The sequence below is a fragment of the Manis javanica genome, chromosome 17 (assembly GCF_040802235.1).
Source record: "Manis javanica isolate MJ-LG chromosome 17, MJ_LKY, whole genome shotgun sequence".
Lineage (NCBI taxonomy): Eukaryota > Metazoa > Chordata > Mammalia > Pholidota > Manidae > Manis > Manis javanica.
In genome coordinates, this window is record NC_133172.1 from 28,926,222 (window position 1) to 28,950,227 (window position 24,006).

Here is a 24,006-nt window from a genome sequence, read left to right on the forward strand (position 1 = left end):
GAGGCATAGAATGCGTGACATGCACTGCCCTTGTCTGAAGCAAGACCACCCTCAGATGAGGTGTGAGCCGTTTATTTGTTGCTTTCTTTTTTCTTTCCTTCTATCTCTCCTCCCTTTCCCTTCCTTTGATAAAAAGTGTATTCAAGCCAGCCACAGTAGATCATCTTATGCAGCAAAAGGCATATTAAAAATGAAGCTACTTAGACCAGGGCTCAAAACAATGTTGCAAAAATAAGAATTATGAATTTTACATACTTGTATACATTACTTAAAAGAAGAGGTAATTTTAAAATTTAATTGCCAAGAACTTAAGAATTATATAAAAAGCAGGTAAGAAAATAGGGGTTTTGAAGACAACACTTGGAGTTGAGTTTTCTTAAAGACTGATCTGAAGTGGATGAAGAGTGAATTGTTGGTAGGACACAAATGCTTTTGTTCACCACTCTGCTCCCCTTGATTGTAACACATTCCTACAACAGTGTGATGGTTGTATTTAATTTAATGTGTGCAATGCTAATTTATGTGTCAACTTGACTAGGATATATGGGGTGCCCAAATACTCAGTCAAGCATCATTCTAGAGGAGAATGACAGTGTTTTGGAGATGAGCATTTAAATCAGTAGGCTGAGCAAGTCAAACAGCCTTCTCTAATGTGGGTGGGTCATTATGCAGGCCTGAAAAGAACAAAGAGGCTGACCCTCTTCCTAGTAGAAGAAAATTTTCCCTGCCTAATGGCCCTCCGACTGGGACATCCAGTTTTTTCCTGTCTTTGGATTTGAACTGGGTCTTGAGCCACTTGGTTTTTAGACTGAAACTACACTATCAGCTCTCCTGGGCTTCCAGCTTGCTGACTCATCCTGCAGATCTTAGGGCGTGCCAGACTATGTAACTGCCCAGGCAATTCTTTTTAGTAAAGCTCTTTTTATTCTTTACACACACACACACACACACACACACACACACACACACACACACACACTATTAGTTCTGCTTCTCTGGAGAACCCTGACTAATACAAAGCAAGGCAGCAAGTAGTACTGTGAAATACATACTTTGACATACGCCATATGACTCTAGACTTAGACATACCTGCAGGCAGGTTTTACCTCAACCACTAACTGGATATATGACCTTTGACAAATTATTTCACTTTTCTCCTTATCATTTTCCTTATCTTTAAAAATGAGAGTTCTTATGATTGTGCATAACATTGTGTTTAAATAACACATGCTACATAGCCAGCTCTTGAGATACATTAATTTCTTGATATTCTTTACTATAAAGCAAGTATAACCATTAAAACAATATGAATTTTATTAATAAGCTATCATGGTATTTCCATGAATAAGTTGTAAATTGACATCTGCACATATTTTTTCTTTGCCATTTTCCTAGAAAAGATTCAGACTCCTCACACTGCCCCTCCCAAAATTCAGCCCTACTGATCTTTTCTGATAGCAGTCTTCTAGTGACCCCCATAATCCAAGGATTGTAATGCCTCTGAATGGTTTTGGTTGAGTGCTTGTTCCATTCTTATAAGCAAAATCAAAACCTGATTTAACCATAACCATGCTCAGAGATTTCAGTTCAAAAGGTGGACTAGCGTGAAATGATAAAAGATATGAAATGATGACATTAATAAGTATGATATATCTACAAAATGGAATACTATGCAGTTATACAAAAATGAGGACATGTTCTATATACTAATATATGAAAAGAATACCATGATATATAATTATTAAGTGGAAAAAAATGCTGGTAGTATGCTGCGTTTTGCCTAAAACTGTGAGAAAGTAAGAATATAGATTCTTACTTGCTTTTATAAGCAAAAGGAAACTCTGGAAGGTCACATAATCATAGCATGTACCTGGTTGGTAGACTGGGGAAATGGTATATGCAGTGGCCACAGGTGGGAGAGACACTTAATTGGAAACTTTCATAATTTAAAAATTTTTGATCCATATGAATGAATTATCTATTAGAAAAAATGTTTAAAGAACAAGGGGAAGGAAACACACTAGGGCATATTCATGTCAAAGTTTCTTTGATTACCCTTTGAAAGTTGTTAACCCAATCCTACTCTATTCACTTATAGAAATGAAATGAAAGTTTTAAATCAGAATATTTCCCACTATAGGTTATTGGTCCTGAATCATATGATTAAAATAACTTGTGTACATTCCTTGATAGCTTACATATATACATTTAGTTATTATTTCCCTTTGATAAAAATATTTGTGTATACTCAAGGGAAGGTTTGTGTTATGTATTGTTAGTAAATGTAAACAGCAATACTTTAAAAAAACAAAGGATCTTTTTCCAGACCATCAAATAAACACCAGTTGCCTTTCTTTTAGTATAAGGCACTGTGTACATGCTAGGTAAGAGAAGTGAGCATGAGGGGCCCCTCAAGGAACTTACCCTGTAGTTATATAGACCTTTCTTAATGCAAAAAAGTCCTCCCAAAGAGATGACATGAGTAGTGCCGAGTGACTCATATAGAGACAGTACCTGCTCTTGCTGATAGGGATAGAAGATACCTGGACATCCTGATGTTTGGGAGAATTTTTGGAGGTGACTGAGTTGAAAGGGTGAGTCAAGAAATGGGAAGATAGAAGGAACAAAGGAGCAGTCCAAATATAGGACAGAAGACCTGTGGACAGAAACTTGAGGTGAACATGAATGAACAGTTTATTTTTAGTGGTATGTTCTAAGGCAAACAGATGGGAGACAAACAGGGAATAACAGATGCAGTGAAGTTGTGAAAGTCCTCAGGAAATTGAGGCTTTATTTGGGAAACACTGGTTTGGGAGTATAAAAGGGATATCCCAAATATACATAAATATACCTGTTTACTCACCCACTTTTCTTCCCTTTTCTTAATTCACTCAACAAATATTTTTGACCACTTCCTCAGTGCAGACAAGTGACAGAAGAAAAGTTAACCTGACTAGAAAGTACAGACGATGAGCAGAGGCAAGTATGAAGCAGAAAACTGAAGAAATCTATTACAGTAATCTAGGATTGTTGTTGTGTTCCTGGAGTTGATGAAAAGGGTAATGATTTTGAACACTTAAAGAGTGTATGCTATACTCATGTTAAATGCTTATGTGTTTTATGTCATTTTCATAACCCTATGAAGCAGGTATCTTTATTATTCCAATTTACCAATATAGAAACTGAGGTTTTAATGAGGCTAATTGACATAGTCACAGAACAAATAGTTATAAATACCATTTGTTTAGTAGATCAAAGTTTATAAATATTTTATATGCCCTCTTCTGTTTGATGCTTCCTTGAATGATAGGCAGCCTAAATACTGTTCCCATTTTATAGATAAACATAGAATTGAGAAACTTGCCTGGGAAGTCATTTATCAAAAAGTAAGCACCCAACTAAGTACTGTGCATACAGCAGTGGGAACATAGCAATGGACAAGACAGTTCAAGGTCCGTGCCCTCAGGGAATTCCTTTCTTGTGTGAGTAACAATGAACATATAAGTAAATAATGTAATTTCTGGAGCTGACAAGTACTATGAAGTAGACAAAATGGGGTAAAGTGATAGGGGCTGGCCATGGCAGAGAGAGAAGGCCTTTCTGAGGAAGAGATGATGGTTGGTACCTGTATAAGAAGAATGCCTTCATGCAGTAATCTGAAGGAAAAACATTGCAAACAGAAGTGCAGCCAGTGCAACGGCCTTGTGGTGGGAACACTACTGGCATGTTCAACGGGCAGAGACACCCAGTGTGGCTGAACATGGTGAAAGAGGTGAGGGAGAATGAGAAAGAAGAGGTAGGCAGGAGATGGATCATGTAGGGCCTGGCAGGCCATGGTAAGCACTTTGGTTCTTATTCTGTGGACAATAGGAAGCCACTGGAGAGTTTTAAACTGTGTGTGTATATGCATGTGGGGGTTGGGTGGGGAGTAGGATATTAGTGAGATGGTCGGACATACACTTTTTAGGAAAATTACCCTCATTGCTCCTTGCAGGATGGACTGCTGTGGATGGTGGGGTGAGACTGAGTTAGGTGGAACAGTTAGTTGACCAAGAGAAAGAGCATAATGACTTGAGTAGGGTGATAGTTGCTGTAGAGATGGAGAGAAGTGGTGTGTTAGAGACATGCTTTGAAAGTAGAGCCAATAGGACTTAATGGTGAGGTAGCAGCACATTAGAGGGGCAGACAATATACTATAATATTTAGGAGATAGATGACATGACCCAGATTTGGATCCTCACTCTGCCGCTTATTAGCTCTGTGATGTTGGATGAGGTTTTTAACCACTCCATGCTTCAGTTTTCTCATCAGCAAATGAGACCATTTTTAGTAACTTACCTAAAAAGGGTGTGTTGATGAGTAAATAATTTAATTGGTTACATGGTGGTCAGTAAGTATTACGTGTTCTTTGTTTTGTTTTTGGGTTTTTTTTGTGGTTTTTTTTGCCTTTTGTTTTGTTTTGCTCTTACTGGTTATGAGATTTGAAGGGAAAAGGAATCAAGGGTGACTTACACATTTTTGACCAAATCAAATGAGCACACAGTGTGGGACCAAAAAGCAATGAGAAATACTTTGAGGGTGAGTGGATTTAAGGACAAGAATCGGTAATTCAGTTTGTCTGTAATAAGTTTAAAGCATCTATTAGATGGCTAGGGTCATGAAGGAACAAGTGATAAGACAGGACTTGTATATGGGTCTTATAATTCTAAAACCTGCCCTCTTCCCATTCTTTGAAAAGCATAATAAGTGAGTGATTATGAGCACAGATTCTGCAGTTAGACTGCCTGGGTATGAATTCAAGCTCTGACTCTACGACCTTGATTAGTTAGAGAGGCTTCCTTTGCCTCACCTGTTAACCTGTAAAATGAGGATAATAGTTTGTTAAAGCACTTGGAACAATGTCTGCACATAGAATTTAGAATGTTATATAGTGTTTGTTATTGTTACTTTTCAGTACTGAATGTTGCTATAGAAATGAAAAGAAGATTTAAGATACTTTATGAAGGAAAGAGCAATAGGATTTTGGCAACAAATTGGATATGGAGGGTAAACAAGAGGAGTCAAAGATGATTCTGAGGTTCTGAGTTTGAATGAGCCTTTTTGAAGTAGAGGCAGGACTGATAAAGAGCTGAGTTTTAGAACTATTCACATTGGAAATAGCCAAGAGAAAATTTCCAAAAAGCAGTTAAAAATGTGAGAACTGGAACTCAAGAGAAAATTTAAAATTAGAAATATAAATATGGAATCATCTGCCAGAATGAATAAATTTGGTGAGAGAGACAGAAAGAGAAAGAAGTGGGGTGAATAGAAGACAAAGGATTTAAGTGTGAGAATTTCCATGTTTAAAGGCAAAGCAGGTTAGATGGCAGAGTATAGGTTTACAGAGACAGTAAGCTAAGGAAATTATTACAGTCTGTGTTTGAGAAATAAAAGGGAAAAAATTGGGAAGGTGGTAAGTCACCTGAGGATCTGTTACAAAGGGTGTTTGGAATTCTTTGTAGAACTAGCCATATAAATGTGGGATAATGGATAGTCCTCATGTCTTAGAATGGTAGAAGCCAGTGGAATCTAAGGCATAATAGATATTACAGCAAATCTCAACAAGGAAGAGAAGAGCAGCTCTCTTAGAATAGGTGTGCAGATAAATACAACTGCAGCAAGTTTGTGTGCTCTTTCCTGCTTTTATGTATCAGATACTGGGCTTAGCATTCACCTTGTTCTCCCCCTAAATCCTCAGTAATTCTTTGAATAGGGACAATTATTATATTCTCTGCAAAAGTAAAATATTGGAAACCAACTAAATATCCATCAAAATAAACATTTTGAAATAAATTATGATATGTCTATATAATGTAATGCCCTGCAGCTGTTTTTTTCAATGTGATAGAACTATACTGCCAAAGAAAAGATGTCAGTGAAATGCTTCTATATCATAATAAACACATAATAGAAAACTTACCTGTTGTCTATCTGTCCCAGTAGCTGTAAAGTCCTCAAGGAGGGACATTGGGTTGTATTCACCTTGTAACATCAGGGTCTAGCATGGAACCTTGCATGTTAGAGTTTTTTCATATACAACAACAATAATAGTATGTTATACACAGCAGTATAACTCCTTTCAAGTTCCAGACCCAATTCTAATGCATGTGTTTGGGAGGGGTGGGTCTACTCCCCCCCCCCACCACCACCACCACACACACACACACACACCAAGCAATTCTCTAACACCAGCAGGGTGTCCAAGAACTCAATTCTGATGCTGTCTGCCTGGGGATAGCAGCGGATTCCCCAGGTTAAGGGCTCTGTCCTACAAGACTGCCTTCCACTACCCACTCCAGACACTGGTTACAAGCTCCAGGCAGTTACCTGTGCTTCTGACCTACTGGCTACAGATTGTAGGTTCCCACCACCTCCCTCTTAGGTTCAATTAATTTTCTAGAGCAGCTCACAGAACTCAGGAAAACACTTCCCTTTACCAGTTTAATAAAGGATACTGTAAAGGATACAAGTTAACAGCCAAATGAAGAGATACATGGGGCAAGGTCCCAAATAAAGGAACTTGTATCCTTGTGGAGCTTGGGGCCTGTCTTAAGTGGCACCGTGTGTTATGGTTCCCCAAGCATGGAAACATTCACTGACAGAAAAGCAGGATGTAAGAGAGCAGGTAAGCTCTTCCTTGGGGTTTTTGTGAGGGCTTCATTTCATAGTCATAACTGACTAAATTACTGGCCATTGGCTGATTCAACCTTTAGCCCCTGCTCTTGGGTGGGGTCCAAAATCTCTCATTAACATGACAAGACACAATTTCACCTTTAAACTCAACAGTGTTTTCAGGAACTGTGAAGACCAAATATATCTTGGAAATAAGTATTTGATCATCCGAATGACCAAATAGGTATTTCTTAAGACTCATTATATTGCAGTTAGTATGCTTTAACTGTTGGTCAAATGAATGAGTGCATAAATACATTTAAATGGAAAGCACTAATACCACACAGGGCTTGACTATGTAAGTGTGTGCACTTTATGAACCTAAATACAGAAAATATTACAATATTGTTAAGGAAAATACCATTCAGAAATATAAGATATTAATTACTATTAGGAAGTTTTTGAGAGACTTCATAGATTTAGACAACAATGTTGGTGGCTTGAAGAAAATGGTAAAACAGAATTGTTGGGGTGAATTCTTTCTGTGACGGGAATGGGGTGAAGGGGCCCACTTAGACTGGGGTTGAAGGCCTGTGCTCACGATGGTAGATAGTTTGTTAATTGGAACTTTCTGAAATACTGAGATTTTACAGTGGAAGAGTTCTTGAACCATCTGATAGTCCCCTAATGAGATACTCATATGATTCAGTTTTGTGTAGTAGGTATTTTAGATCTGAGTACTCTGTCATACAAATGGAAAAACATTATGCTAAATGGTATATGATTTAAAAAGAAGATACCAATTTCCCAATTAGGATCTGTTAAGCTGCCTTATTTATTGTTATTGGAATATTATCTGCATTTTATTCACTTGCTTTTTACTTAAGAATTCCTATGTCCTGAAGATTAGAGATAATGATACACTCTAAGGTTACTTCTCCTTTTGATGAATGCTAGATTTCATCTAAGATAAAAAAGGCTTAATATTTTCATTTATTGTTAGAAATCTTGGTAAGACTCTAAATAATTTTTTCTCATCCTTCTGAGTAACATTAAATTTAAAGTATCAAATAAAAATATTTAATTTATAGATTTTTAATGTGTATTTTTATTGGGTTGTTAACATATATTCTCTTATATATCATTTAAATTACACAGAAGTCTGCCTGAAATGGCACTTTCAGTGATTCTGAGAACCATCCCTTTGATTGTATGATATTTACTGCTAATACATATATTCTGGTGTTTCTTGTCTTCCATCATACATAAATTCTAATGGCATATTGAATACCACAGAGTGGAACTGGCTGATGGTAAATCAAACATTTTACAGCATACTATTGGGAATGTTGGATTCATTACTATAAAGAAATTATATTTGATCAGTATTTTCAGAGCTTCCTAATACTGTAATTTATTGGTACTTCTAGTGTTCTTTGTTAATTATATACAGCTCAAAATTGGTTTCATTTTAACAAAATGTAATATATACTTGCTATAGTGAATCTTTTCCACACAAAAAAGAGTAGCAAATATCCAACACTATCTTTGATTAGAACTATTAAACCCAACAGCTTGTATTTAATGAACACAGTGATAATTATATAGTCGACTGGGTAGTTCATTCTCAACCACAGGAACTATATATTAGACTAAAGCTATTTTAATAGGTAAGGTGCCAAATGAAAAATGGCTAACAAGAAAGGGAATAGCCTTTATGTGGTTAAGATGTCAAATGAACAATTTTAACTCACAATCTATTTTTTTACAGAGAATACATAAATTGGGTTTTTTATTTTTAGTTTCCCCTCTTCCTTTCAGAGTTAAATGATGGAAAATATCATCATTCCCCGAACTACTCTGATGCATCATTCAAAATAGCCCTGATAGGCTAGCCCCTCTGGTAGTGGTGAGATTTATGATTTTCTGTTCCTTGGTGTTCCATTACTCTGTCTACACCATCAAATTGATTAGTAGGCAGTAGAGAGCAAGGAAAAAGAGGTGACTGCTTAGAGCCAGCAGGTGTCCATCATTTTAATGAATTTCTCAGAGATGATTAATACTGTTCTTGATTCTCATTGTAGCTGATGATGACTAGATCTTTTAAAGTGTTTTCCCTCTCCCTTTCTCTGTATTACAGGGACCACTGGAAAATGACTTGGTAGTTTATGTAGCACTTGTAGCAGAAAGCCAACGGTATGACATCCAGATGGGTGGTGTGTTCTTTTGGTGGGGAGGAAGAGGGACTTCCTGCTTCATGCTTACAATATTGAATATGATAGTAGAGATTAATTTTATAGACCCCCCTTTGACAAGGTTTCAAGATGTCATTAATGGCATTTTTAAGTGCCAGAACAATATTCTTTTCATGTCTAAAAGTAATTTTGTTTTAGTTGATGTGAAATATTAAAGACTGTGGCCAGTGCTAGTGTTGCCTGGGGATGTAGTTTTGAGTAATTAGTGCAGACAGATTATGGGGATTCCCCAAATCAGTGCTTACTCTCTGCCAGCCCCCCAAACTCCCATCTTATGCTTTATGAAGAATACAAAAGGGCCTCTGCATTCGAGTTCAGATGGCATACTGCTACTGTTAACAAATTAATCACATGCTCCAAGTTAGTCTCTTCCCTTTTCCCTTCCCCTTTGATCATTTTCCAAACTATAAATGCATCGCCTAAAAGTGTTTCTTTTTGTCCCCCATATTCTTTAGCCTTCAAGTTTTCCTCAACACGTATGGTATTCAGACTCAAACTCCTCAGCAGGTAGAACCCATTCAGATTTGGGCTCAGCAGGAGCTTGTGAAAGTAAGTGATTCTGCTTCTTTGCTGTGTGCTTTCTGGAGGTGCTGGAGCATAACGATTAGGCAGTTTGCAGTAAAGAGCACATTTAAAATCTGGTTCTGAGGTACGGTTATTAATCCAAATGTCTAATTAAGTTGAAAACTAATTTATCAGACTTTGTTACTAAAAGACAACTGCATTGTGTGTGTATAAATTATATTTCTGGGTCTTACTGATTCCTCTCCTTGCTTAACATCTATTACTAACCTAGACTGAGCACTTGGATAACAAAATAGCCCTGATTTTCATACCTGTGTCTAAATTGAGCTTTACATTAGATTTGATTATTTTCCCTTTCATTAATTCTTAAACTTCCTTGTCTAAATGCTTGCTTAATAGTAATGACTATTTCTCTTTTTCCCTTGCCTTACTCTTTTTTTGGACACTGAGTAATCCCTACCTCTTTTGATTGCTGGGTCTTAAAGTAATTATAAAATAGCATCTGAATTTATCTTTGATGCAGTTACATACCTATTTGGATTGGATTAGAAGGTGAATTTTGAGGCCTTTTGCAAGCACTACAGTGCAGATGGGTCCAGAAGTACCTGTGTTTAGGAATATTCCTGTTCATTAGAGGCATAAATTGATGACTTCCACTAGTTAATTATAAGCTACCATATTTTATTTGGTAATTGTTAAAAGAATACAGTTATAAATTTCATGGTCTTTGGTAGAGATATTTAGGTTTGATCTCTTGGTCTCAAATGGTCAATAGTAAGTCGATTAGGTTGATATAAATGTTTGTTGTCAAAGCCTTGATGCTACAACAAAAACAAAGGCTTAGAGAAGTGAGGTGTACATTGCATGGGAAATGCCTCTGTTGCCTCAGAGTTGCTGTTAATCAGACTGGATCCTACCCATTAGCAACAAAATCAGAACCTAGAACCCAGGGTATCAGCTCTTTGGGAGTCTAACAAATTTAGAGCTCTCTATTCCCCCACCATTAAAAAGATAAGGCTGAGAATGCAAGGGTCCTTAGAGTAGGTAGCACTTTAAAATCACAGCAAGATGTATATGATGAAAACCTGGTTTCTATGGTAGAATAAGGTAACGAAATCAAGAGGGAACTGAGGATCCACAAGGCAAGGAGAGGAAGCTGCACGGAAGGGGCAAAAATCCAGGGCTCTAACACTGTGCACTGGTCATTCAAGTATAGGCCGTTTTTGCTGATATACTTCAATAATCTCTCACTGAAAGCTCAGATAATGGTAGCAAATGTTATTATTCTTTGATAAACATGCTAGCAAAGCAAAAATTAACTTGAGTCTGGTTTTTTCAAGCCTAATTTATATCAACAACTTCTCTTAATGGTAGGTGAATCTGTACTCTACCAGACAACATGCATACAAGATTTAAAAGACCAATATGGCTCCAAATGACTCAAATGTGGCATTTTATTCATTCATTAATCAGTGAACACCTACTATGGGCAGAGCACTTTGTGAGGCACTCAGATAAAATGACTGTCCCTGTGACCTCTGAGTCTAGTGGTATGACGGGAAAAGTAGGTAATTGCAATCCACTTTGATAAGTGCTATATATAAGATTCTGTAGAATCATAGAGGTGGTAGGAAGCATTCTGTTCAGAGAAAGGTAAAGACTTATCTCAGGTCCTGACTTATTTTATATTTTGTTGTTTTAAAGATGGTGTAAAACAAATGATTTACAGTTGGCTGTGTGGTATGGTTAAAAAGACATATTTATGACCAGAAGTTCAACTTTCCAGAAGATTCTTTAATTGTGGCTACAACATCTGTCTTTCAAGCTAGCTGTACCTTGGGATTCATCCTCTAAAATACACTGCCTAATAAACTGCTTTTTATAAGCCTGTCTTTTAAAAATAGAAGTGTTCCCTCAAATCTTAGTTAATACACTTAGTTAATACACATATTCTTATGCCAGTGATTGATCCTTCGCTTCTGAGAAGCTGTACCCTCCTTCAGCCCACTTCAGAGGTTGTGAGTGCAGACAGCTGAAAGCAGAGCTTTTACTGTGTGTGGTTAATGTTTTATGATGTCATGGCTGTGGTGTGATTTGCCTCATGGGGAATCTGAATGCAGTGAAGATTTGGAATGAAGTACTTCTCTACTTCTGGGTTGTTTGGCCCCTACTTTGTATTTCAGTGCATTAAATGGTATGAATTTATAAAATGTAGGGGTAATATTATCTGCCTTGTGGGGACAGTACTGTCTGGAATGCAGGAGCATTCCAGGTCTGTCTGCTTAATTGTTATACACTGTACAATGCTTGTACTGTGGTTCAGAAAGTTAAGGAAAATTCTTTTACTGTGACAAAGTGGTATTTAAAGGATATCTACCTAGATTAGTATATTTTAACTTGTATGTGGTTGATTAATATAATCATTTGTCTAAAAAAGAAATATAAAATAGTTTAGATGTATGTTTATGTCTGAAAAATTGATAATATTTGAGGGAAAGGGGGCTCCATCTAGTGTTGTGCTCTGTAGTTTCAGTGCAACTACACAACATAATTCTTACAGAGTACTTTTTCTGGCCAGCTGACTATGTCTAAAACCACTGCTACTCCAGAATCAGTATTCATAGCACATGTAGCTCAGGTGGACATTCAGTTGCTCCCTCATTCATACATCGAGTGTTTCCTGAATGCTAGCTATATGCTAGGCACAGTGCCACCTTGGGATGCTCTTCTCCAGGAATATACAGGGCAGGAGGAGAAAAAGACACAGAGCTAACTCTGACATAGATGTTTGCACCATAGCAGGATGAACAGAGACCTCTGGTGATGACATTAGTTTTTTATATGATGAGGTTGATATTAAAATCAGTTTGAATCATAATCAGTAGATAGTGTAGAGACAGTTTGATTTGCCATTTAGGAAATTTTAGGTTAAATTTCTGTCTCTTATCAAATACAAAAATAAACTCCAGACAGATTAAAATTTTAAATATATATTTTTTAATGACTTAAATATAAAATCACTTGAAGAAAAAGTAGGAGAACAGTTTATAACTGCTGGAAGGGAAAGTCCATCCTTAGAATAATAGTAATACTAAAAAACCACTAAGGAAATGATTGACAAATATAAATATAGCTGAAGATGGCATAAACAACTTGGTACATCAAAGGGGCTTATGAAATTTCCTAGTAGAAAAATGTTCAGATTGAAATACAACATGCTGAAATGATGTTTGACCTACTATGTATTCTCACATTTCATAACAACATTGAAGATGAGCAAATAGGTAAAATATTTGATACAAAGGGTAAAATTCTTAATATATGAACATCTCTCACAAGTCAAAAAGAATGACAAATACCTAATAGCAAATGGAACAAATGGAAAAATTTATAAGATATACAGATAGCCACTAAGTATAGGAAATGATCAACCAAAAATTATTTGAATACAATAGTTTAAAATGAAATATCATTTTGATCCAAGAGAGTGACAAAAAAGACCTGTATATGCACTGTTAATGCCAATGTAAATTTATCCATTATTTCTACAGGGTGGCTAACCTGGCATTATGTTTCATAGAGAATATGTCTCCTCTCTTTGATTCAGTAAGTCTAAGAAATTAACCCACAGAAATAACAGTACATTGTGCAAAGATGTTTATTGAAATAGTTTGAAATAACAAAAAATTGGGAGCTTCCTTATTAGGGCATAGGTGTTAAACAGAGTAAGAAGCCTTCTTGATTAAGGCTCAGCTCTAGCACTGATTAACTCCTAATTTGTTCCAAGACTGTCTGCCTTTATCTTATAGAAATTATGAAAGTTTCTACTTCACTGTGGCACCCTTTCCTGTTTTGAAATAGTTCTATAGATATTTTTCCCAGTCTGTATATTTCTTCAATCATTTCAACATTGAAATGTAGAATTTATAGGCTCAGTTTACCATCTCCAAACTGGAACACCACAATATTAAGTTTTTAAAAATGAGACACCAAATAGATTGTGTAGTATATGAACACATTTATGTAAATATATACGTAATGTGTACATATGTGTGTTAATATGAGTATATATTTTTCTACATACTTTTTAAAATCTGTAACCCAATCTACACTTCAGGTGTTTATTAGGGATCCACAATAAATTACACTCCTTTCAACATACACCAAAGTGAAGCAGTTGCTGAGGGGTTGTAAGAATAAACAGGACCATATACCTGTAGCATATGGCTTAAATTTTTCATAAAATTCACATATAATTAGAAAAATCAATAAAGGCATTTCCATGTTGGTGGGAAATACTTGAAAGTAGAAATCTAGTAGGAGATGTATGGCCTTATTTTTTAAAACTTTTATTAGCCAGACTTTTTATCATACAGGGAGCATTTGTCTCTGTGTTCTTTTACAAATCAGACAGAGCCATGCAAATTGTACATTTATGACAGAATTTTAGAATGCTGCTAAGTGGATCTGCAAAAGTTTTGCTCTCAAATCTCAGTGCCCCCAGATCTAAGTTGATATCATTGGCTAGCTTGTTTTCCTACAAGTCTATTGAATACAGTTTTCCTGGTCTCTTAGATCAGAAATTAGCAGGGCAGTCAGTAGTCAGTGGGAAGAAGGGGGGAAAAAAGAAAAAGCATGGATTCTTACCTGATTCTAATTTATAAATTTGTTTCTTACAGGCTTATTTCCACCTGGGTATCAATGAAAAATTAGGACTCTCCGGAAGGCCAGATAGGCCCATTGGCTGCCTCGGTACATCTAAGGTACTCACGAAATTTCCTTGTAGAGCAGTGTTCAGGTTATAATACCAGAGACTAAAATGATGTTTCACTTGCTGTGCATCCATTCTCACATTTCATTATATACTTGTGCTAATTATCTGAGTTACTGTTTTCTACAAGAAAATCTTACTTGTTTTGTGTGAGATCACAGAAGTCCTCTAGGAATGAATAAGCATCTCACTGCAATATTATTTCTATATGTTGTGAAATACCTGATTATAACAGTATTTATTCAAACAGAAGCTCTTCTCATCATACCAGAGGTGGGCTACTTTGTATTGTAGCATACAAATCCAATCAAGAAACTTTACAATTTCTTAATATTATGCATATTTCATAAGATAGTATTTGATTTACTTCTCTAGAATTAAACATCAGTTTTAATTTTTATTAGAACTTATGCTACTGTAACTCTGCCTTTGGTCTATTTTGTGTATATATATATCTATATATATATATACATATATATATAGATTTTTTTTTTAATTATCCCTTACAGATTTATCGCATTTTAGGGAAGACTGTGGTTTGTTACCCTATCATTTTCGACCTAAGTGATTTCTACATGTCGCAAGATGTTTTGCTGCTGATAGATGACATAAAGGTAACTTTAGAACGACATTTTATTGAAATGAGATGACTTCATTCTACTGACTTTATCATGTATTATTAAATTGAGTGCTCCTATTTAATTGGGTGTCAATGACACAAGTTAGCACAGTATAAAATGTGAAAGTACAATACATCTGTATGACTTTGGAGAAAGAGTTAAATTACTTGCAGCATTAAAATAATAGATAGAGACTGTTTCACATGAAGTTGTATGACTTTGCTTGATATACCTTTCTACAAATGGAGTAAAAGGATATAGTTTTGAAAAGCAGAGGGAAAGCCATTTTAAAAACCATGTTCATACAACAGTACTAGTTTATCTCTTTTTGAACAAAAGTTGAGTTAGCAAATATTATATTTATGAAGAATGTCAGATAAAACCTCAGCTAACTCATAACATCCAGTAAGTTAAAATCTTCTCCAATCTCTTTTCCATTTGCAGAGTAGAGAAGCTCAGATTCAAGGTCCAGAGCATGAAGTATGGAGCCAGATTGCATTTGTTAAAATACTGGTTTTGTTGTTTACCAGCTATGTGATCTTGGACAAGTTATTAAGCTTCTCTGTGCCTGTGTTTTCTCATCTGTATAACTGAATAATAATAATAAGGCTGTTCTGAAGACTAAGTGGTTAATATATGTAACACACTCAGAATACTGCCTAGTACATGGTCAAGTGTTATATAAGGCTTGGATATAATAATAATGATGATGGTGACAGTAGAAATTGAGTCAAATAAAGAAATCTCTCCACATTTCTGATGGTTTGTGTAGATTCAATCTAACTTCTTCTACCTGCTCTAATATAAATCCACAGTACTGTGGAGTGAGAATTAATCTTCTGGATGATAACCCTAGGTTAATTTTTCCTTCCTGGGACCATTCTTGAACTGTATTTATTAGGCCACCAGAAAAAAAAATCCGCCTTAAAACATGTGTGCTCTGTGTACTTTTAAGAACAAAGTTTGAAATTAAAACAGGTTTCTAGCTGAACTTGTGTGTGTGTATTCATACTTGTATATTTATATGTATTAGAACATTTCTACCCCTACATAGTCTATATAATCCAGGGTTTGATTGTGACTTATCTTGATATATGAGAGTTTTATTGGCCCTTTGCCACTAAAGGTCAAGCATGCTGGTCAGCTCAGATACTTTGCCTTAATATCCTGCCTCATTCTTATTTTGTTAGAATGCGCTACAGTTCATTAAGCAATACTGGAAAATGCATGGACGTCCACTTTTCCTTGTTCTCATCCGGGAAGACAACATAAGGTAGGTTGATGAAGGAAGTGAGGTGCATACATTTCACCTCCATTAACACTGAGTGTGACCCTTTTAGAAGCAGGACTCCATGTGTTATTTTGTATGCCTCTCAGCATTGTGGCAGAGTGCTTTGCATATATGTGTAAAGGGCACTTAGTAATAGATTATTAATTTCTCGTTCTGTTTTAATATGTACATTTTATTTATCTGTTTATATTTTTCAGAGGTAGCCGATTCAACCCCATTTTAGATATGCTGGCAGCCTTTAAAAAAGGAATGGTTGGAGGAGTCAAAGTTCATGTTGATCGTCTACAGGTAGTCTTCTGAATTTCAGTGTGTTTCTGTTTTTAGGACAATTAATTCACAGATACAGCTGTATTTCTTAATATATGTTCTATTTAAAGTTTTTGTCTTAAGGTTTTATTATGTACCTACCTTCCTGCTCCTATTATCTGATCCTCCAGTTCTGATGCTTGAACAATTGCAGTGGTTTCCCGAACAGAACTTCAGACTTTAATAGCTCATCTCTAACTTCAGTTTTACATTTGAGGAAACAGGGGTCCAGAGTGGTGAAGTGACCTTGTGCCTACAAGCCCAAAATACTGTCCTTATTCCACAGTAACAACCAACCTGGAGATAGTTCTTGTTCCAATTGGAACATTACTGCATTATCTTCACAACTCCTAAATAACAGAGGCCCTCTGTGTTTTCCTGTTAGCCGTAACAGGCTGTCTGCCCACAGTTATCTCCTACTAAACACAATTTTTGCTACACCAATACAAATTAATTAATGTGTTCTGAACTTTCTGAGGTTTTGTCCCCTGCTCACACCATTTCCTCTGCCTGGAACAACCTTCTTTTCTTTTCAGAAGCTCTAGGCCGTAAAGTCTTACCAGATTTTAAAGGCCAGTTCTATAAAATCACTCAGACCAGAAATGACACTTTGCTACTTTAACATCCCTTTGTGACCTTTAACCTAAATACTCACATTGCAGTCTATCAGTGGACCTAAATGACTTATTTCCTAGTAAAAAACATTGTGATCGTTCCATAGAGTCTTTCCTAAATACTACGTAACAAAGAGGAAAATTTATAAAGCAAGACCTTTGTAGGTAATGCAATAAATGTTTAGTGTATTTGCTTACATATTCATGGAGCTTATGTTTGTGTACTTGATTGATTTTTATCCCTTTCTCCTTATTTTCTGTTGCTTTGTCTTTTTGTAATGCTTGCTGGCACAATTTCTTTGATATTTATCATGTAGCTCCTCTATAAAGTTTTGTATTTTGGATATCATGTTTTTAATTGTCCTTTTCATAATATCTTATTTTCTGGATATTATTTTTTGTCATATTTTTCTGAAAAGATTAACTGGAGAGTTTTGAAATTTTCTTTTCACATTATTTCTTTTTTCTGTTTTTTGGTCTCAGTCTTTCATTTAGAGGCATTTGTCAGATGTGTGGTAATCTTTAGCTATACATTCATTATTGAGAGTGAAGAGTAAAAAATTTATTGTAACCTGTGTACTTGGAAACAAGTATTCTTGTCATGATGAATTCACTTATATAAGATGGTTTGGTGGTAAGGTTTACCCTTTTTGTTGGGGTAAACCCCAGGTATCAATATCTGGAGTTTTTTTCTTCTGGCCTCTACAGTTTACCCAGAAAATAAACATCTAACCTCTTGCCTGAAGGATATATGTTTTGCTTCCATGTCCTGAGAAAAGGGTGAGGGAAGGGAGCCAGGGAGTCCTACTGTGCTGTATACAGTCTTTCACTTAATCCATTGCCTAATCTTTATATCTCCTGCTCTCTGTTCCTTGTACCCTTGAGTATAGAGTCTTTAACCAGAGAATAAGACTTTTCATCTTGCAAAACTGAAACACTATACCCATTAAACAACAACCCCTCACCACTCTCACCCCCAGCCTTCGTCTTCCCTTTAATATAGTAAGTGAAAATGGCAGCTATATGCTTCTCTCAGATTTTATTTCAAGCCCTTTCAAATTTCCATAGCCAATGAACTGCAATCTCTCTCATCACTGGCCTCACTGCAGTCCCTGCCTCATCACCCTGCTTCATCATCTTCCTATGCTATTCTTTTCCAGTCCTGCTTTCAATTCCCCAAGTATTTTTGGTACCTAAAACATCTCTGAATGTAATTGGAATTTTTGTCCTGTTCATACTATTGCTCTATTCTACAGTTGCCTTTTTCCTCTTTTTCTTCTAAGTCATACTTTAATTGCATAATTTAGGTCAATGTCACCTTTTTAGTGAAGTCTCCAAGACTGGAATTAATTTCTCCTTCCTGTGTACTTCTGTGGCATTTTGTTTGAACCTTTGCTATAACTCTTGTTTTAGGTGTAGCTAGTTTCTTTTGCCTGCTTCTCTCTATGGGTTGAAAATTCTCTTGGGCCAACCTTTACTCATCTCTGCATTCCCAGAGTATTCTTCCCTCTACTACTGTCTCTGAGGAAAAAATGTAAATATTGGTTCATTGATTCAACAAATATTTTTTGAGCTTCCTCTTTAGGCAGTTGGGATATAGTGGTGAAAAAATATATATATATACAAGGTTTCTGATCTCACAGGACTTATTCTAGTTGGGAAGCCAAACCAAAACCAAAGCCAAGTGGGGATGCAGAATGTTGGGATGAAGAGAAAGCAATCTTAGGTAGGAAGTTCAGTTGGAAAGGGTTGGGTAGGAGATAATTAAGTATTACAGTATAGGATACCTTTCTATATATTATAATATTGCATTTGACACATATAACAAAACTAAATTATTTAATTACCATCAAAACTAAGGTATTAATGCTTACCTAATTAATTATAATGTTTTTTTATAAAATGAATTTAGGAGCCTCTGCAACCAAATTTTTAAATCAAAAGGCATAAAGATCATTAGTGAAATTTAGAATTTGTCTATTAAATTAAACATTTAATTTATGGACAGAATTAGTATATAATGGTGGGTAGGCTAATAAAAATAAAAAATAATTAATCAAAACTTCTTTCTTATATTTTCAGTATTAGCTGTCAGCTTTGAGAATTAAATAATTCTTGATTCTTCTCTTTCTTTCATACCCCATATTACAATCCACTATCAAGTCCAGTTTTCTCCACCCTCAGATTATATCCAGAATCTAATCACTTCCCACCAATTCTAGCACTAACATCACGGTCCAAGCTACCATTATTTCTCACTTCTTCTAAATTTCTACTGACCATAAGACAGTTAGCATCTTCCTACTCTCGTGATCATAAGGCAGTTAGATTATGTCACATATCATAAGCCTTCAATGACTCTCTTACAAAATCAAACTCAAAGTCCTTTCAGTGGACAATATGCTGCCTGTGATCTGGACCTCCTCCTCTGACCTCATCTACCACTCTCCCCCATCTACTGCTGTCCTGCTTGCTGCTCCTAAGCACACCAAGCATGCTCCTGCCTTGCACTTACTGTTCCTTCAGCCTTGCACACTCTTCCACAGTACTTCCTTCAGTGTTTGCTTACATGTCACCCTATTGAGAAGACTTTTCTGATCACCTTATAAAATAGAAAACCTGCTTCCTCCTACTTCCCTGCCTAGCACTTCCCATCCCCTACCTTTCCGGTTTCTACTTTGCACTCGTCATCATCTGATGTAATGTATTTAGTTATTTTGATGTTTTTTTATTGTCTACTTCGTACACATGCCTAAGCCCAGTTTGAAGAGGGCAAGAATTTTGTGTATTTTGTTCATGCTTTATCCTCAATACCTAACAATGTCTAGCATATCATGGGTGTTCATAAATATTTGTCTAACAGATTAGCTAGAGAGCAAGATGTGTAGGTAGCCTGCATCTTAGGAAATACCCCTCCACAGACTTTTACTGTGCTTGGCACTGCTCTCTGCCCAGGTACAGACTGCTCTCAGACCCTGACTGTGGCTGGGGCACATAAGAATTGTAGATCAGTTGTATGTTTGGCCTTCCTTGCTCAGACTCTGCAAGGAGGCTTCAGTATGATTTCTGGTAATATATCCATCCTGACATTTGTAGTGGCTATTTGTTGATGATCTTCTTTGTTTATGAGTTTGCACCAAAGAGGAAAACAGCACAACTCTGAGTGATCAGCCAACAGGAACAACATCCTTATGTCAGGTTGCTTCACAGTTGAAATGAACAGTGAGAAAACAGAGAAAGTAATACATATAAGACAGTTTTGATAGAAGAATTGCTTTATTTTAAAAGTAATTTATGGCTTGTTTTTTATGCAGTACATTTCTCAATTTTATCTGACAATTCATCAGATAATCAGAAGTGACACATATTACTAGGGATCATTGTGGGTTATTGATTTAAACTCTTCACCGTGAACCACTGACAAACAAAAACTATGTTTGAGTTTGGACTCATTTAGCTTGCTCAGCCTGTAATCAGTTGAGCTAATGGCTGCCAGAATGTATAGAAGCACTGACTTTGATAAGCAACACCTTCATGATCCTAAAGAATGAAGACTTGGCAGTATACCATCACTGGACAGCCCTGACATATGTTTCAGTAGCATAATCCAAAGTGCGATTTCACATTGTCTTGCACCCAAACAATTTTTATATTTTGTGTTTTTTCAAATTTGAAAATATTTTTAACATTTTAATAGGTATTAAATTTTAATTTCAGCTTTAAAATTAATGCCCACAATTCTAAGGACAGAGAGAAAATATAGTTCACCTTATGTTGACTTTCCTATTATTATGACTTGTGTGTTGTAGTTTGATCTATATATTCTATTTAAGGGAGTTTTGTTACATGTGAAAACCTAAGATTTTAGAATGCTTGTTTAAGAAGTTACCTAAGATTTATATATATATTTTAAGTAAACTCTTTTTTTAAGTATTACTTACTTACAGAAAATTATGTACTGATAAATTTAAGACTTGTGAATCTTTTCTGAATCACATTTCAGACACTAATATCTGGAGCTGTAGTAGAACAACTTGACTTCTTACGAATCAGTGACACAGAGGAGTAAGTCTATTTGGATTATTGTTGTGTCTCTTGAAACTACATTAGAAATGCAAGAAATCTGAAACTTCTTTTAATTTCTAGGATTCCAGAATTTAAGAGTTTTGAGGAGCTAGAACTTCCAAAACATTCAAAAGTCAAACGACAGAAAAGCACCCCCAATACTCCTGAAGTGGAGCACCAACCAGATATCACCATTAATGAATGGAAAAACAAATCCACCCATGAAATTCTTCAAAAACTGAATGTGAGGCAAATGTAATTCCCTCATGGCCCTGAGTGAAGATTGGCAGAGCAGGACTTCCCAGGGACAAGCCATATCGCTTTTTGTCCTCTCAGAGAAGGTAGCAATTAACCTGGAGGTAGATGGCCTGTCTAAACCCGGGGCAGTAATGAGAGATTGTTCTCATGGTCACACATTAGCATGGATATTCTTAAAGTTGCTTAGGAAGTGAGGGTAAGTTGGGTTGTCTTAGGTATGAAAATATTTTATGAGCTATTAAAGAAGTTATGTCAGTGAAAGTTGCCTTTGAGATCTCCAAATTTCTCTTTCAGTGCCTTTCCCCTCCTTTTCCCAGCCTAGATCTTCTCTCCTGCCCTAGTATTTAGGTCTAATATTTGCTTTCAGTCTCTGCAGTCACTGAAGAAAGTAATCCTATAACCACATCCACATGAGCATTATATTAGCAACCTAATGTTTTACCTTCCCTAAGTTTCTTGAATTTTAAAAGAAGAGGGTTGAGGGTAAGATATAGTACTTACCTAGAGAAATGAAATTGTAGTGGTGGAACTATAAACACTCTGGTGTCTTGTTGGGCCATTCATATATGAGCAGGTAACCTAAATATACATACTACCAGACATCATCAGTTCTTGTTATTGATTGATATTTTCTGTAGATACACATTACCATGAATCTGATATGGTAGGCATAAATCATATAGCATCGTGTCCCAGTATATAATAAGCACTCTACACATGTCCCCTCCTTTCATCCATCTCTTCATAATGAGTTAATAAGAAAATTCTCCCCTTTTTAAATAAGTAAAGTCAAAAAGGGAATGATTAAATGACTTGGTCAAATCTCCTAGAGAGTGTCAGAATCACTATTAATACTTGTAGACAACATATTTTCTGTCTATTGCTTATTTCATTTCCTTGGAAATTTAATTGTTAAATCTTACCCTAGGAAGGCAGCTTGTCTACCCTCTGTCTCTAAGCTATTTCTAAGACAAATTATTGTATAATGTCATCTTATGCTTGGTAGTAGATCAGTGACATTATACCTTTCCTCAGTTCTATAGCAGAATATTTCCTCTCTTCATCATGTAAATTTAGTGATTAGTTATCCCGCTGTGGTAACTTTCATATCCATGTTAATTCCAGTTACTCACGGTGGTATGTATTTTCAGGACTGCAGTTGTCTGGCTAGCCAAGCCATCCTGCTGGGTATACTGCTCAAAAGAGAAGGCCCCAACTTCATCACAAAGGAGGGTAAGAATACATGTCTAAAAGAATATTTTTAAATACTAAGACCTTTATATTTTCCAATATATATCAAATATGCATAAATGAATATCCACTAAAATGTTACAATTTATTTTCTCTTCTGTTAAACCTCTTTTTTCTTTGTTTTTTTTTTAACTGTTAAATGGAAAGTGTTCATTCATACCCCCTAGAGTAGAATAGACTGTTTGATATATGACTTGTAAATTGCTTTCATGAAGTAATGCTTGATTATTTCTCTGATTACCTGAATGGTGTTGGGGCCTGGATTCTGTCTGTGACTGTTAACTTCTGATCATTCCACAGTTGCTTATTGACTGCTTCTGTTTCCAGTTTTATTTTCTGCATGTTTTCAAAAACAATATTGAATCATTATAGCTATAAAAATTAGCCCCCTCATGGTCTGCAGCAGCCATTTGGAATGGAACATGCATTTAACATAGTATTGTGCTCTAACGGTTGTAAACAAAAATAAATCATTTCTAATCATGTCTGTGTCTACTCTGCACTAAGGATGAAACCAGTTATCCACATTTGTATGTTGAATCACTACTCTAAGGAATCTTTGAATTCTATATCATGGTCTGCTTCTAGCATTTTGTAATATAGAATCATATACATATAATAATTATACTATGTATAGTATATACTTGAATTCAATATAGTATAATCTTTGAATTCTATATTATGGTCTTCTAGAATTTTGTAATATAGAATCATATACACAATAATTATGTATAATTTATAATATATAAATATAGAACTATATATTAATATACATCTCAAATACTTAATGTCTAGCCACTCAAAGTTTTGACTTATCTGAAAGTCCTCTATCCAGAGGGACATGTTGGTTTGGTTACAACTAGAAATTGAGTCAGTATTAAACAGCAATGTAATTAATAAGATTAATAATTTTGGTAGTGAAATAAGGATAAGTATTCAAAGAAGTTCTGCATAGTTTTTGCATTACTACATCTAAGAGATAATCTTCTTGAGTATTATACATATAAATTGAATAGTCTTAATTTTCTTAATACCAGGAAAACTTCAAGCAAATTTCAAAAAAACTGTTCATGTTCATTACTAGTCTTCAAATTTTAAGTACAAGCAGAATCCAAATTATATTGAGGACATTAATTGAAATTTATACTTTAACTAAAACAAAAGGATTTTTAAAAAGCAAATCTTTTATTAGGAACCTAGAATTCAGAATGGTTATTTTAGTAGTGCTTTAAAATAGAACAAAATTTATATGAGATACATGAATAAAGTACTCACCAAAATGATTGGCCCTTAAACAACGTGGGGGTGAAAGGCACTGACCCCCACACAGTTGAAAATCCATGTATAACATATGACTTCCAAAAACTTTAATAGCCTACTATTGACTGGAAGCCTTACC

General features: G+C 35.6%; 1 protein-coding gene across 4 annotated transcripts in view; it reads left to right on the plus strand.

The window, feature by feature from the left end:
• The window catches only part of PHKB (phosphorylase kinase regulatory subunit beta), a 337,121-nt gene that overhangs the window by 271,006 nt on the left and 42,109 nt on the right, over positions 1-24,006 (plus strand). For all 4 annotated transcript variants that reach the window (XM_036996511.2, XM_036996510.2, XM_036996512.2 and 1 more), the window contains 9 exons: positions 8,792-8,847; positions 9,362-9,455; positions 14,111-14,194; positions 14,712-14,816; positions 16,013-16,095; positions 16,311-16,401; positions 21,037-21,098; positions 21,180-21,342; positions 22,508-22,589. In XM_036996511.2, coding sequence (XP_036852406.2) covers positions 8,792-8,847; positions 9,362-9,455; positions 14,111-14,194; positions 14,712-14,816; positions 16,013-16,095; positions 16,311-16,401; positions 21,037-21,098; positions 21,180-21,342; positions 22,508-22,589 — 820 coding nt within the window. The remainder of the gene's footprint in view (positions 1-8,791; positions 8,848-9,361; positions 9,456-14,110; positions 14,195-14,711; positions 14,817-16,012; positions 16,096-16,310; positions 16,402-21,036; positions 21,099-21,179; positions 21,343-22,507; positions 22,590-24,006) is intronic.